At 39.9% G+C, this 16,882-nt stretch overlaps 1 protein-coding gene across 3 annotated transcripts in view; it reads right to left on the bottom strand.

Moving 5' to 3' along the window:
- Nucleotides 1-4,907: 4,907 nt before the first annotated feature.
- The window catches only part of piwil2.L (piwi-like RNA-mediated gene silencing 2 L homeolog), a 59,630-nt gene continuing 47,655 nt past the window's right edge, over nt 4,908-16,882 (bottom strand). For all 3 annotated transcript variants that reach the window (XM_018253514.2, XM_018253515.2, XM_041587013.1), the window contains exons 18-23: nt 16,197-16,313; nt 13,212-13,300; nt 12,448-12,553; nt 10,854-11,107; nt 5,657-5,764; nt 4,908-5,498 (exon numbers count right to left, since the gene is read on the bottom strand). In XM_018253514.2, the coding sequence (XP_018109003.1) occupies nt 5,342-5,498; nt 5,657-5,764; nt 10,854-11,107; nt 12,448-12,553; nt 13,212-13,300; nt 16,197-16,313 (831 nt within the window). In that variant the 3' untranslated portion in view covers nt 4,908-5,341. The remainder of the gene's footprint in view (nt 5,499-5,656; nt 5,765-10,853; nt 11,108-12,447; nt 12,554-13,211; nt 13,301-16,196; nt 16,314-16,882) is intronic.

Genomic DNA, 16,882 nt, shown 5'->3' with positions numbered 1-16,882 from the left:
ATTGCACCCCTCTGCATACATTGCGTGGGGCGATACCAAGGAAGCGTACATACACGTTGGCATACAAGTGCTTCTGAACAGTCAACGTAAGATTTTTTCAGTGTGCCAAACCCACAACAAGTGGTTTACAAGTTCAAACATTCAAATAAAACTGGTCTCTGTGTAACAGAAACGGAAATATTTTACATTGCCCAAATACTTAAAATAAATGAAAGTCAAAGAAGAGCAGTATCAGCACAGAATGTACAAATGATCCCTAAATGCATGCCCCGATGCCTCTGTTTCAAATGTTTAAAGAAATAAAGCAGAAAATGGGTCTAGTTAGAAGCTCTGGGTAAACATGAATCATTATATGGGGCTGTTGCACCCATCATGAACAGCTGCTTAAAAAAGAATTCAACTTAAACTTAAAAAAACCCCTACCCTACATAGACCCCCCTCCCTCCAGCTGCGCAAAAACGATTTGTCTTAATCCGACAGTAGTGTCGCGTTGCATCAACAATGCAACACGATCTGACAATAGCATTACTTACTTTATTTCCGTCGCATCCGACGTGACGCCTGCGTTTTTGCGCAGTGTCGGATCGCACCGGAATGTTCCGTGGAGTCCTGCCCTAAATGTTACCCCAGGCAAATGCCCCTAATGTTTTACTTACACTTTGGTGCAGATTTAGACATCGGAGTTCATGGGCGGCATCTTCAGCCGCTTTGGAAATCTTCAGAATGAGACCGGCATGTCGGCGCATGCACATTTGGAGCAATCTTCTTTTTCGCCACAACTGCGCATGCACTGAAAATTGCAGAATCGCCAGTCTCATTACGAAGATTTCAGAAGCGGCTGAAGATGGCGCCCGTGAACTCTGATGCCTGGATCTGCACCGAGGGGTAAGTAAAACATTAGGGGCATTTGCCCGGGGTAACACTTAGGCTGGCGGGAGGGCTGGTCTATGTAGGGTAGGGTTTTTATAAGTTTAAGGTTGAATTCTCCTTTAAAACAACATAGAGGTTTTGACAAATAAGATCTGACGTTTCTTAAAATGTATTTGGATATGTTTTTTGTTTTGGCTTTTTCTCCTGTAGCAAGCACTGGCTGCAATGAGCACTATTTCGTTTTTAGGACATGCAAGAGAGGAAACTGATTGGGGCTCATTTGCCAACACCAAGTACATCTGCATCTGGTATTTTACTGGCCTGGCCGGAAAAAATGATGGCTGATCCCAATGTTATTAATAGGGAAAAAAGATAAATATATAGGAAGGGCGGTATTTTTTTCCTGAAAAGGTGGCAACCCTAGCAGTAACCCACAGCAACCAGGAAATGCCCTCAGCCAGCTGCAGGTAGATCAATGAAAGACTAAATTGTATTGGTTGCCATGTTACTGCCTCGGTGCAAATTTGCCCGGCTTTGATATAAGCTGTATTGTTGGAAGGAGGATGGTAATGAGTTAAAGGACCAGTAACATTATTTTATTATTATTATTAACATTATTTTTTAAAAAAAAAAACGCGTTTGTGTTTTTACACAAAGACATATTTAACTTTAAAACTGCAAAGTCTTTATTAAGAAATAACTTACCGAAACTCCACTTGCGCTCCTCTTAAGAAAAGGCGACAATCCATCGTGCGAAGCTCAATTTCTCCTCCCTGCCTTCTATAGGAGAGAACTCACAACAAGGATTCCTGAGTCCCCAGCCTCTCCAATCAATTAGCTTGGTGTCCGGAAAAGAGGTCGGCACCTCTCCAACATATATGGAAGCGAAAAAAATCACAGCAAGTGAAGCGGACCCCTGCGTGTTTATTCAAGACTTGAATAAACACGCAGGGGTCCGCCCCGCTTCACTTGCTGTTGAGTGTCTGGTGATTTTTTCGCTTCTATAGTAGATAGCCAGGGAGGAGAAATCGAGCGCCGCACAATGGATCGTCGGCCTGTCAGCTTTTCTGAAGAGGAGCGGAAGCGGAGTTTCTTTGAAGTTATTTCTTAATAAAGACTTTGTGATTTTAAAGTTAAATATGCCTTGGTGTTTTTTTTTTGTTATATACAAGTTTTTTTTTGACATTACTGGTCCTTTAATTTGCTATGCACAACCAATAGATCCTAATACTGTTATTAATAAATGGTGGCAGCAAAAGATATTTATAACTCACAGGGGCTGCTGTAAGATGCCATAGTCAGTCACTATTTATTGGGCTGGTAGATGGCTGTTTGTGCCTTTGTTACTTGAAATGCCAGGGCCTATTTTGAATCCCAGTTGGGAGATAGTAAGGGACATAACATAACCACAGTCATAAGGAGATCATACAAAAAATGTCCACATATCTATCAGACAGTTTTAAAAATCCTGTTGGGACAAGGAGCACATCCACTCGGTGATGAGATTGTCTCTCTCTGATTCCCATCATTGTGATCTAACAGTTTGGTCAAATGATCAGACCAATGTCACTCACCTCACTGTGGGAATATTAAGGAAAGATCCGCTTGTTTGTTGATCTCGCCAAATGAGCGGATCTTTCAATGAACGGCCAAGATTTAAACTTCTGGACTGGTGTCACTGATGTCTGACACTGGAAGTTTCCCTTGTGGCATTATCCAATAAATGAAATATGTGCCTCATCAGCATCACATACTTGTCTCATCTGGATCCTGAAGTGATGGTTCCACTGCTGCTGCAGTGCCTATAGGGAGTGTATATGCCGTCCTGCTATGCACACAATATGCAGAGAATAGGAGTCTGATCTCAATGAACTCCTTCTGCCTCCTCAGCATAATTACGAGGCTATACACAGGAGAATAAGTGCTTTTGGCTAGTTGTATTAGTTTTTGCAACTTTACTGGAATGTATTATATGTTTCCAACCAAAGTCCAATCATGCTTTCCCAAATGATGAATCTAATTTATTCCCAAATTAGGGCAAAGATCTGATTATCTTTTTCTGTCTGGGAAGCATAAAAGTAAAGACAGCTTATTTATGTGCAAAGGGATGTGAATCCTTAGTGACACAGTTTCAAATAATATCACCTTCCCCAAAGTACTGAGGGACATAAATAGATTTTGCTGGGGGGCCCAGTACTTAGCTACCCTAATTCTGCCAACAAAAAAGACCCATTACTGACATCAGTTGGAAATTATTAGTGCAGGTAGAAAAGGAAGAACCGACAGTAGTCATTATAGTGGGTAAAGGTACTCATAGCAGTTAATCTACTTCCCTCTAATTAACTTTTGCGAGCACAATGAGTGAATTCAAGCGAGTATTGAGAGAATGTTCCTTGTCATTAACACCCTTCTGTGCAAGATCCTACTAACTTATAAAGCGCCAACATATCCTGCAGTGCTGCGTGACTTAATTTCCCCAAATAGGTGGAAACTGGCAGATGACATTAATGCTTGATGTGAACACAAGAGCTTGCCTTTGGATTGGGAAATGTCAGGGAATCCTTTCAAGGAATTGTTCAGTATAAAATTAAAATCTGGGTAAATAGATAGGCTGTGCAAAATAGAAAATGTTTCTAATATAGTTAGTTAGCCATAAATGTAATGTATAAAGGCTGGAGTGACTGGATGTGTAACATAATAGCTAGAACACTACTTTCTGCTTTGCAGCTCTCTTGGTTTCCACTGATTGGTTACTAGGCAGTAGCCAATCAGTAACTTGAGAGGGGGAGCACTTGGGTCATAACTGTTGCTTTTAAATCTGAGCTGAATGCTGAGGATCAATTGCAAACTCAATGAAAAGTTATGTCCCATTGCCCCCCTTAAAGTCGCTGACTAACTCAGAGAACTGCAAAGCAGGAAGTAGAGTTCTGTTCTATTCCTCCAGCCTTTATACATTATATTTTTGGCTAACTAACTATATTAGAAACATTTTTTATTTTGCACAGCCAGATTTTTTTTTACACTAACCAATTCCTTTAAAGGATCCCCTGACATTATTTTTACACTGAACTGTTCCTTTAATATTACTTTAAGGGAATTCTAGTCCCTAAGGATGATTTAAGAATATCCATTGGCCTCATCTTCCTACTATTAGGCCAAGCTTCCTTGATGTACTGATATCTGTGTCACTCATAATACTGAACTGGCCCAATGGTGACATCTGTATGGTACAAACCAATCTGTATAGGCACCAAGGCTCCAATGGCGATGCAATTCTCTTGGATATTTACCAAATGAAAAAAAAAAATCTGTGGCTCAGCCAAATGGTAAAGCCCCATGCGAAATATGCAATGTACTTTCTGTCGCCTGCAGAATGAATGTGTGGCTTGAGAAAGCTTATTTGCTAAGGCCTGATTATGCTTTAAAGGTGGATGTATTGTCTAAAATTAAAATCCCCCTTTGCCTTTGGGAAACGGACATAAACCTTTTTTTAATTGAAATCCATCATTTTTAATCAGCCGTTTTTCATTGCGCTTCAGTTTAAAGTTGAGCGCAATCCGTTCCCCCACACACCTGCTCTTTCAGCCCTGAGCAAAACCTTCATGGCCCGTGGCCGTCTCTGCTGTTGGACCGGCCCATCTCTTCTGCTGTTTCCGCCCGCCTACCAATGAAAAACTAGTAGGCGGTCTTGTTTGCAGACCCGTCACTCCCACTGTTGCTTTCTGCCTACTCGTTTTTCATTGGTAGGCGGGCGGGAACAGCAGAAGAGATGGGCAGGTCCAACAGCAGAGACGGCCACGGGCCGTGAAGGTTTTGCTCGCAGCTGAAAGAGCAGGTTATGTGGGGGAACAGATTGCGCTCAACTTTAAACTGAAGCGCAATGAAAACCGGCTGATAAAAAATAATGGATTGCAATTAGAAAAATGCTTATATCCGTACCCCAAAGGCAAAGTGGGATTTTAATTTTAGACAATAAATCCCCTTTAAATTCTTTTCTGAAACCATAAAATCTGAATAATTTTAAACTTACGGCTGCATTCACATTCCTGATGATCTTTAATAGTAACTGTAAGCGTGAGGCCGGTTTGCTAATTTGCTGAAAAACGCCATCATCTGGCAGCTGCCTTGGTGCCCTGGAAGACTGTTAGTACAGTAAATCCATACAAATAGGGCATGCAACATTTTAACGGGGTCAAAACCATGTTCTTGTATAGATGGATCATCTTAAAGGCATGTGATACATTTCTGGTCCTCTTAACAACAAATAAAACTGAACAGCCTGTCCTAAAATGAAATGTATCTCAACTAAAGGGTTGGACTTGGAGGAGGGTTAATGGGCATGATTTGGATAAGAGCGGGATAAAAACTAAAATGAAGATACTTAACCAGAAACAATAAAAAGGGATAGAGGAATCTTATCCTAAACGTTTTTTTTATGTTTTGGGCTCCATTAAGGACTCTCTTGTCTGGTTCAAAGGAAGAAAAGCTTGTCGCACAGCTTTATGGAAGGTTCGTGGTGCAGAAACTGGCCTGAAAGGAAGGCTAGCTTGTGGGCATATTTACATGGAGCTGGCACTCGGATGGTGCCAGGCCAGTTCCAGTACATGTGGCAAAGCTTGAAGGTCAACCTGAGAAATAAAAATACAAGAGACTGTCAGGTAAGAGCAGAAATAAAAAAGAGCGTATGACATGAGATACATAGAGGCAAAGGAATAATTTAACTGAATTTAGAGGCTACCCCTAGCTAACACAGTGAAAAGCTATGGAAGACATCTCCAACATTTACCTCTGTAAATGGTCAGCGCCCATGTTTGCTGTATTCATGACACAGATGTAATGGGTGGGGATCCCGCAGCCTTGCCTTACATGATGAGACATCAAGAAGAAATCTACCCTGGAAGAAATGGAATGGGATTAGAGTACAATCTTGTTATAAAGCCAGAGCAGGTGCCTAGTTAAAGAATAGATGTAGAGAGACACTATACAACCACAGAGGAAGACAGCACACTAAGGATTGTGCACTTGTAGAGCATCTGTTTTTTAGATGGGGTCAGTGACTCCCTTTTGAAAGCACTTTCCTAGACCTAATGATGCCAATACCTCTGGTAGGTAACCTTTGTGGGACCAGAGCTAAGCATCAAGTTAAAGGCAGTTAAAGTGTTTTTGTATCTAGCTGGTTTAGCTTTATCTAGCTGGCCCTGGGTCATCAGATCTGTTGTGAGGATCAGGCAGTATGGAGTAGAAAATGACACAGTGATAGATCTGAAGGCCACATTCTGTTGGGCCAGTTGGGTGCCTTTAAAGGAGAATTAAAGCTTAACTAAAGAAGTAGCTGTAAATGCTGTTCATGTTTTGAGCTTCTGTACCAGCCCAAGGCAACCACAGCTCTTTAGCAGTAAAGATCTTTGTCTCCAAAGATGCCCCAGTAGCTCCCCATCTTCTTTTCTGCTGATTCACTGCACATGCTCTGTGCTGCTGTCACTTACTGAGCTTAGGGACCCACTCACAATATACAGTACACATAGAATAGAAATGTCACAATATAAGGCTGATTAGTAATTAATACAGATAATTACTACATGGCAGCACAGAAACCAGTGCAATTAGCATCAGAATTTAATAATCAGCCCTGTAGCATCAGCTTATATTACAGACCAACCTCATTTTCTGCTGGATAATTAGTGACGAGCCCTAAGCTTAGCTTCTCAACAGCTGCTCAGAGCCCACTGAGCATGTGAGTGTCACAGACACTTTCCAAGATGGTGACCCCCTGTGACAAGTTTGAAGTCCTGGATCATTGCTGCTATTGACAAGCTGAAACTTTAGGCTGGTGCAATCAGGTCATTATATAAATATGGCATTTTTAGCCACATTCATTTTAGGGTTTAGTTCTCCTTTAAACCCTTAAGTCACAGTGGTGAAATGTTTTTATGTAGAAAAAAAACTCTAAGGGGCAGATTTATCAAGGGTCGAAATTTCTAATTCATGCGAGTATTTAAAAACTCCACTAAATTCGACCAATCGAAACTTATTAAAAAAAAATCAAATTTTTCAAACTCGGGTGAATTAAAAAAAAAAAAAATTGAATGTCAGGAAGGCTGGAAACATCTCCAAATTGATCCCTGGACGTCTCCCTTTGCCTAAAACAGCAATTCGGCAGGTTTTAGTCGGCGAATAGTCAAATGAGTTCTTAAAGGACCAGAGTATGATAAATCTCAAAAATCAAATAAAACTTTTTTTAAAAAACTCAAATCTAATTTGAATAACTCCCTAGTCGAATTAGACTGTTTTGACCATAAAAAACTCGAAAATTAGGATTTTCAATTTGACCCTTGATAAATCTGCCCCTTAATGTCCAGTTGCCTTTGACTTAATTCGACTAGATACTACAGTTAAGTGTCTGTTATCAAAAAAATAAAAAATCCCCAACACTTTCTAAAATAAGGAACCTCCCAACACTCTTCCATTTAGTGTATTAGCATTGTAGTTATTTGTGCTGAAGTGCAAAACTTTGCTGCACTTAAAACGGAACCATCCTGAACAGAAGCTGTTGCTCTGCAGAGTGTAGCACCAACAGAAAACACAAAGACAATGGCGCTTACAATGGCAACGTCAAGGTTATTTATGAAACAACTAAAAAGCAACAGACCAAGGACAGACCCCCTTAGGCGCTTCATTAACAACTGGTCCAACCAGAAACGCTTGCGCTCTTTGTAATCGCTCAATCAGCTCTCTATACAAGTACAAACAGTATGTTTGAGGCAAATATTTCTCAAGTTAATTGGTAACTTTCAGGATACTATTGTATCAAATGCTTTAGCCCAGGGGATCCCCAAACTTTTTTTTTTTTTACCTGAGAATCACATTCAAATGTAACAAATAGTTGGGGAGCAACACAAGCATGAAGTCAGTCCCTGGGGTGCCAGATAAGGGCTGTGATTGGCTATTTGGTAGCCTCTATATGAACTGGCAGCCTACAGAAGCTTCACCTGGTATTTATACAACCAAAACTTGCCTCCAAGTCTGGAATTCAAAAATAAGCACCTGCTTTGAGGCCACTGAGAACAACATCCAAGGGGTTGGGGAGTAACATGTTGCTTGTGGGACACTGTTTGGGGATCACTTCTTTAGCCCAATCTAAGTACATTACATCCACTGCAAACCCAAAGTCTAGGCTTCTGCTCATCATGTATAGCTATTAGATTTGTCTGGCAGGGTTCAGTGTAGTGAGTGATGTGCGGGCTGGGCAGGTTGGGGCCAACTCCTGCACAAAATCTTCGGAGTTCTTCTCCTGCTCTCACAGCCCGCGACCTAGCACTTCCGGCACCAAAATTTATAGACTTGTGTCCGCCCCCTTTGTGACGTCACTGTGGGGCGGGCGCAGGTCTAGAAATAGAGGGGTAGCAGCGGGCTGGTGCGGATTGGGAGGGGGCAGGTTAGGGTCGATAAATTCTCAACCCGCACATCACTAGTTCAGTGATGTGACCTGAGGTGCATTCCAATGTCCTGTCCTATCCTTTAAAGGGGTTGTTCGTCTTAAAATTAACTTTTAGTATGATGCAGAGAGTGATATTCTCAGACAATTTGTAATTGGTTTTCATTTATAATTATTTGTGTTTTTTGTTTTTTTAGCTTTTTATTCTCTCCAGTTTGCAATTTCAGCAATCTCGTTGCTAGGGTCCAAATTACCACAGCAACCATGCATTGATTTGAATAAGAGACTGGAATATGAATAGGAGAGGCCTGAATAGAAAGATTAGTAATAAAAAGTGGCAATAACAATACATTTGTAGCCTTACAGAGCATTTGATTTTTAAGATGGGGTCAGTGACCTCCATTTGAAAGCTGGAAAGAGTCAGAAGGCAAATAATTTAAAAACGATATAACAATGAAGGCCAATTGAAAAGTTGCTTAGAATTAGACATTCTATAACATATTAAAAGATAACTTAACTTTGGGATTTGTTTTACGCTTCTCGGTAATTCAATTTCCAATTCCAGCTTGTACTAGATTGAGGTTTTTTCTTGCGTTAAATGGTTTCTGTGGTTTATAAAAGTTTCAAATAACACAAGTAATGAAGATAACAAATGTATCTGAGAGTTCAGCAACCTACATTTTTTCCCCAGCCATAACCTTCATACTCATGCTGTGAGTGGCTGGATGATATATTCCACCAGCTCTACCTGGCTGATTTGAAATGCGCTACAGACAGACTGCGGCCATCTTGTGCAAAGTGCATGCACATAATGAGCTTCTGACTTCACACGCATGCGCATAAAGAGCAAGTGGCGGCATTTGCTCATGTGTGTGCCTCAACATGGCCGCTCGAATCGGGTGCTCCCACCTGATGCAGGTGTCCTAGTGCTAGGATAAAACAAGGCAGTGCATTTTTTTAAACAATTCTTTTATTAGATCTTAAAGGGTTGGTTCACCTTCAAACAACTAGTTGTTTTCAGATAGATCACCAGAAAGAACGACTTTTTCCAATGACTTTCTATTTTCTATGTGTCACTGTTTTTCTAATATTGAAGTGTAAAGTGTAATTTTTCATCTTCTGAAGCAGCTCTGGGGGGGTCGCCGACCCTGTAAACTGTTCTAAATTGATTCATTTAGTTGATACATTTCTTATCTTTGTCCCTGCTGAGAAGAATCCCTGAATTTCATTAAAGGCAGCTGTTAGAATTGATACAATAGTTGCTAATGCTCCACAGATGCTGCTGAGAAATGGATCAACTAAATGTGGCAAAATTGTAAAAGTTTAGAGTCTGCACCTGAATTACTGAGCTGCCAGACTCAAACATTCAACTTTAAACTTAGATTTTGGAAAAACAGTAAAAAAAAGTATTTGAAAAAAGTCTTTATTTCTGGGGAACAATCTGTTTGGAAGGTGAACAACCCCTTTAATGGATAAGTAAACCTTTAAAATAAGTGAATGTAAAATTGATGAGGGTGCTATTCTAAACTCTAGTAATTTACATTCAATATTTACAGTATTTTCTTTTTATTCCAAGATATTAAAGGATACATGTACTGTCAATATTAATGAATTTTGGTACAACAGCGCCACCTGCTGGTCATTTTCCAACCAGTTTGACCACCAAGGAGTCAAGGAAGTTGTCAGAAGAAAAAGATGTTTTTCTGGTTAAAAAATATTTAAGAAAGGTTTGTATTTTTCTCCTAAGCAGAAGAACATCAGAGCAGCTTCTTTCTTTCTCCTGACAACTTCCTTGACTTCTTAGTGGTCAGACTGGTTGGAAAATGACCAGCAGGTGGCGCTGTTGTAACAAAATTCATTCATATTAACAGTACATGTATCCTTTAATATCTTGGAATAAAAAGATATAAAAAGAAAAGAAAATAAATAATGAATGTAAATGACTAAATTGCTTAGAATAGCCCCCTCATCAATTTTACATTCACTTAGTTTAAAGGTTTACTTATCCTTTAATGTACAAATTTTTACAGTGTATAATAGGGTATCATTTGCTTATTGTACAGTAAATTGAACATACAACACACATTATTTTTTTATAAATAAAAAACCAACATTGCGGTGTCATTGATCTCAAACTTGCGTATGATTGCCGTTTGTCCTTGCTTAGCATGCCATCTTAGTACTAAGCACATACCATTTTGCTGGGGGGACATGTCTAAGAGAATAGTGGCAGTTTTATCTCCAGGTTTATGATATTGTTAGGGGTCCATGTTGCCCATATTTTATCAAATTCTTGCAGGAAGCCTCTCCTCATGTATGTAAACTTATAAAGGGGGATTGCTTTGTCAATCATGGCCTCCAAAGTTGTGATCTTTGGACCTCTGGCAGATTTCCAGTGAATTGCTATTGTTTTTTTGGCATACATACATAATAAAGTGAGGGCAGTGCATTTTTAAACAAAGAGCACCAGCATGGGGAACAAAATGGCTGAAAAAATGGCATCTGCCAGTGATTTTCTGTGAATAATTGATCAAATGCAGCAACTTACCACTTGCGGTTGGTGACTGTGTGGTCTATAATGGTCCCGGGTTGAGGGGTAACAAACTGACCAGTGCCAGAAGAGTACAGATTAGTGCTGACCCTTTTCTGTACCACAATCACCACCATACGAGGACTGTAGTCATCGAATGTCTTGAAGCAAGTCTGAAGCTGTGGGATCTCATAGTTTTCCACTGTGTTAAGTTGGCCATCAGATACCCCATCTCGATACACCACAATCTTCTCTGGAAGACTGTGATTCACCTGCATGATTATGACGCAGACAGAAAAGAACTGTAACAAAATGTTAAAGGAGACGTATAGGATAAATGAAAAAAACCCCCCTAATTTTGTAGGCAATTATAAGTAATATTTGGGGTTGCTTTTACATTAATGTTATCTTTAAAAATAGCCCCTTTATTGGAGCTCACTATAGATGTTCTCTGGTCCCTGCTTGAGGGGTGGGCGTGTCCTAATGGTCCCTCCCAGTAGCACAGTAGGAGGGGGACAGCCAATCACAGCCCTGTAGTCACACAAGCACAGACAGGCTTTAGTTCCCTAACAGGTCCTGCTAGCTGCTGATTGGTTCCTATCCTACAGTGCAGTGAGCTGAGTGCCGCTGGCTCCCCTGCACATCCTGGGAATTCTGGGAGCAGGAAGTGGAAGAGAAGGGAGAGATTATTAGGGTTTTTGCAGAAATATTCAATAAATCAGCCTGAAAAACTACTTTTTGAAGCACTGGTGCATTCTTATTTTTTACACAAAATGTCTCCTTTAAAAGTAAATGGGGTGTATGTGTGTGTGTGTGTGCGACAAAGACTGGGTAAGTGGAATGTCTAAGTATAAGCAGCATTGCATACAGATACTCGAAAAAATGGTTTTCGAGAAGTTGCACAAGTACATTCAGCCAAGGCCACTCGAGCCCTTATTTTTTTTGCTTAGATATATATACAGTAATTAAGTACAGTGTATGACTTTAAAGGAGAAGGAAAGCTACCAAAGAGGTTTACTGCCAATAGATTAGCAACAATAGTGCAAGCTATAACACTATATTTATTCTGTCGACCACTTTACCATACCCGAGTAAACAGCTCTAGAAGCTCTGTCTGTTTAGGATAGCAGCTGCCGTATTAGCTTGGTGTGACATCACTTCCTGCTAGAATCTCTCACTGCTCACTTATAGCTCTGGGCTCAGATTACAGCAGGGAGGGGGGAAAGGGAGGGGGAGATGAGCAAACTGAGCATGCTCAAGCCCTAGCCCTGGAGGTTTTAGCTGAAAACAGGAAGTCCGATACAGAAGCCCATGTGTACACAATAGAAGGAACATACAGAGGACATAGAGCAGCATTACTTTAAGGGTTTACTGGTGTATTTATATAGACCTTTCTGATAAAGCTTACTTAATTTTAGCCTTCCCTTCTCCTTTAATATTGTAAGTGCAAAGCACTATTCTGTAAGGCATACTGTGTTTATGTCAAAAGGCAGCTTGTGGATATACCATCAGTACTATATAAGTTTGCTCCTGACTATAGCTATAATTCAGTGGGTGCAATGTTCTTTTATAGATTTCACTGACAGGTTGCTGCTAAACGTTCGTCTCCCACCTCAAAGAATTTCTGTAGTGCAGCCACAAGGCAAAGCTTTAAGCCATCCATGATCTCCTGGTTGGGAAGCTGAAATACCACACGAGAATACCAGGCAGTCAGGCAGCTGAGGGAAAGAGAAGTGAGTATGAGTATGTACTCTGTACAGAGAAGGTTGCATGTTTTTCTGTTCTGGACCAAGTTGTTCAGATCAGGCACCACAGGACAACTTGCATGCTATCAGTATAATAATATCTTTAGGTAAATCAGAGCCACAACCATGTATGTATGGTTCAGGTGAATTTTTTTCAGTAAATTTGGCAATGGCACTCTATAATTTGTGTTTAGTATATTTACATTAGCAATGATGCAATGAATAGGAATTACTGTACAATCGGAAAGATCAGATTCTAGTTCTAGTACAGGTATGGAGAATGCTTGGGACCTGAGGTTTACCAGATAAGGTATTTTTCAATAATTAAGATCACCATTATCTGTTAAAAATCATTTAAACATTAAATGAATCAGAAATAAACAGAATTGTTTTGCCACCAGTATGGAGTATGCAACTTAAGTGACGAGGAAGTATAAAGTACGATCTTATTATTACAGAAAAATTTTTAAATTTTTAGAAATTAGAATTATTTGCTTAACTTGACTATATGGGAGATAATTTGGAGCTTTCTGCATTATGACTTCTGGATAAGGGATTTCATACCTGTATTCACTTCCGTTATTAAACATGCAATACTATTCCCAAATAATGTTGGTTAACGCTTCCTTACCTGTTGATGCTAGCAACAAAGCCTACTACAGAACGCATGCCTCTACTGGGGTCATGATACACATCCATCCCAATCACCATCAGACTTTTCTAGGGGAAAATTGTGCATATACAAGCCAATTACAAGACAGAACCAATCATCAGACTTTTCTAGGGGAAAATTGTGCATATACAAGCCAATTACAAGACAGAACCAATCATCAGACTTTTCTAGGGGAAAATTGTGCATATACAAGCCAATTACAAGACAGAACCAATCATCATCAGACTTTTCTAGAGGAAATTGTGCATATAGAAGCCAATTGCAGAAAACGCAATACTTTAATTGGGGAATTTGGCTACGTATGTAATTTTCTACAACTGACTTGACAGTATAACTAACTGAATCTGAACCTTAATGTGTATAGAATTTATACTCTACTTTATATCTTTTCACTCCAATTCCTACTAGTACTACTACTATATTCTAAATTAGAACATTATTCTGTGCTGAGCTCCAGTGATAATAGCAAGTCTTTATAAAAAAAAAGATACAGGTTAATTGCTCAGGGATTTAATAGTCTATTTTTAGATTGGAAAGGGAGAATAAACTAAGGGAAATTGCACATGGAATGCACCTACCTATGGAAAGCACCACATGTCACGCTACACAGATAATTAATGGGTTGTTCACCATCAAACAATTTTTTCGGTTCAGTTGGCTTCAGATTGTTTACCAGAACGTTTTTCTGATATTGAAGTGAAAATGTTTATTTTTCTTATGCCTTTCTGAAGCTGCTCTGGGAGGGGTTGAGGGGTCGTTGATTCTGTAGCTGTTCTAATTTGATACATTTAGTTGATACATTTCTTATCTCCCTGCTGGGTTTCATTAAAGGCAGCTGTTAGAGCTGATACAACAGTTGCTCATATTCCACAGATGTTTAAAAAATGTATCAGCTAATGTAGCAAATTGTAACAGTTCCAGTTCTGCAACCTGGATCACTGAGCTGTCAGACACACCGGAGACATGAACTAGAGTCCTGCAGCGGGTCGGGTGTCCGCGTGTTACCCGCAAAAAAAGAGGGTACCATGTGGAACGAGGGTGTATATAACATTTCCAGAGGTGCTGCCCAGTACTATCCATATAGTGCCAAAATAAATACATAAAAGATGGAGCTCATAGAACTCATGTACTGGTTATTAAATGGGGAAATTGGGAATTGCAATTAGAATGGGCAGCTCACAATTATAGTGTAAATTAGAGAAGGGATGCCTTAAACATAGAGGGATGCTGATTTTCAGACTCTAGAACTTTGATCCCCAACCAATATGTTGCTCACCAATCCCTTTGATGTTGCTCCCAGTGGCTCAAAGCAGATGCTTATTTATTTATTACTTATTTATTACTGGCTTGGAGGATTTGGTTGCATAAAAAACAGATGTTCTGCCAAACAGAGCCTGTTCCATGCCCAACTATCTATGCCTGTGCCACCCCTGTCCTTTATTTTGCCAGTGTCAAGGAGAACTGCTAAAACAAGTATTGAAATAATTAAGAGAAAAGACATGATCCTATAGTGTAACAGCACAACTGAGATATTGATTCAGATGGCAAAATGATAGGCACATCATTCTTTATTCTGTGCTGCTTCTGTAGTGAAGCCAGTTCTGATGGCATTCTGTGATAGTGTGAACAGTGGCCCATAAGATACTGAACAGGAACATGGGAAATGAGCCATCAAACTGGATAAAATCACTGTGTCGTGTTTCCTAAAATCTACATGAACATATGTATGCTCTCATCCTATCCCAACTAAATTACTGTAACCTTCTACTAACTGGCCTATCTAACTTACATCTCTCCCCCCTCTACAGTATGTATTAACACTGCTGCCAGAATTATCCTCCTCTCATCCAAAAGAGTACAGGCCCCTCCCCTGCTGAAGTCCTTATCATGGCTTCCTATAAGGGTCTGGCCACACAGACAGATTCAGGGAGATTAGTCGACAGGCGACAAATCTCCTCTTCTTTGCGGCAACTAATCTCCCCGATCTGCCTTCAGCTGGCTAAAATGAAAATCGCCTGGGGGCAGGCACTCGGAGTGCTTCGTTTTCCGAAGTCTCCCAAAGTTTCCACATGAGACGACTAATCTCCCCGAATATGCCCATGTGACCAGACCCTTATAGGAAGCCATGATAAGGACTTCAGCAGGGGAGGGGCCTGTACTCTTTTGGATGAGAGGAGGATAATTCGTGAGTCACCCTACATCCTCTACTAGTGTTAAAAACTTTAACCTCTAGTAGTGGGTGAAATTCTAAGGTATTACAGGGTCTTTAAAGGGGTTGTTCACCTTTAAATTAAATTTACAGTGATATTCTGAGACTATTTGCAATTGGTTTTCATTCATGGTTATTTGAGGAGTTATTTAGTTTGAGTTATTCAGCAGCTCTCCAGTTTGCCGTTTCAGCAATCTGGTTGCCAGGGTCCAAATTACCCTAGAAACCATTTAAACTGGTATATGAATAGGAGAGGCCTGAGTAGAAAGATGAATAATAAAAAGTAGCAATAACAATACATTTGTAGCCTTACAGAGCATTTCTTTTTTACCCCCATCTAAAAGCTGGAAAGAATCAGAAGGCAAATAATTAAACTATATATAAAAAAAAATGATGAAGACCAATTGAAAAGTTGCTTAGAATTGGCCATACTATAACGTATGAAAAGTTAATTTAAAGGTGAACCACCCCTTTATTGTGCACTTTAGTAATGTGCAGGCTGGCCTGATACCCATGGGTGGGCGGGTTTGGGCCGACCTCAGCACACCTATTACAGCTTCCTGCCCTCTTTTTATACCCCTGTGCTCGTCCCGCCCCTTTTGTGACATCATCGGTGGGGTGGGTCTATATATAGAGGGGAGGAAGCAGGTTTGGGTGATAGTCAATGATTAATCACTAAATTGTTATGCTTTATGTTCAAACAGAAAAAATGCCTAACTACTGCCCTCACTTACCAGAGGGATGTCTACTCCCCATAGTTCCCCTCCAAGCTTGCAATTAATCTGAAGCAGAATTTTCTGTGCAATGCTCCTGAGCTTCTGGGGCTGGGAGATAGTTCTTGTATTAATCACCTTATCAGAGAAAAAGGTCAGAGGAAAAGATGTCAGTGCAAACATAAAGCAGTTCTTTTACAACCCAAATGTAATGCAATGATGACAAGCAAAGCTACCTGTTGTAGAAGCACAGAGAACTCTAATTGAATTTGACTTGTAACAAAATACAGGACTGAAATTAGTTCTTACATTTTCCTTCTGGCAAAACCTAAATATACAAGATCTGAAGCCTGTGTTTTTTTTTCTTTTAAGAGTTTTACAGTGTAATGAGGACTTTAAAGTGCAAGAAAAGAATTAAGAGTGCAGAATTAGAGCATGGAGCAGCATGACTAAGCAGAGAAAATGTGAGGAGAGAGAAAGAGAATAATAAAGGCATTCTTTACAGGCTCCACTTAATTCCATAGCTAATATCCCAGGCATTTTAAATTGATAGGGTATATATCTCCGTGAAACCAGGCATATTGTGCTGTCAATAAAAATTCTGAGTCGTTATAAACTATAGTACAGATGTACATATAAAATATCTAATATTATTATGGGAAGAAATAAAAAAAAAATAAAACACCCTAATGTGTCGATCTGGGATT

Source organism: Xenopus laevis, chromosome 3L (assembly GCF_017654675.1).
Source record: "Xenopus laevis strain J_2021 chromosome 3L, Xenopus_laevis_v10.1, whole genome shotgun sequence".
Classification (NCBI taxonomy): domain Eukaryota; kingdom Metazoa; phylum Chordata; class Amphibia; order Anura; family Pipidae; genus Xenopus; species Xenopus laevis.
This window is presented reverse-complemented; position numbering and strand designations above follow the sequence as displayed.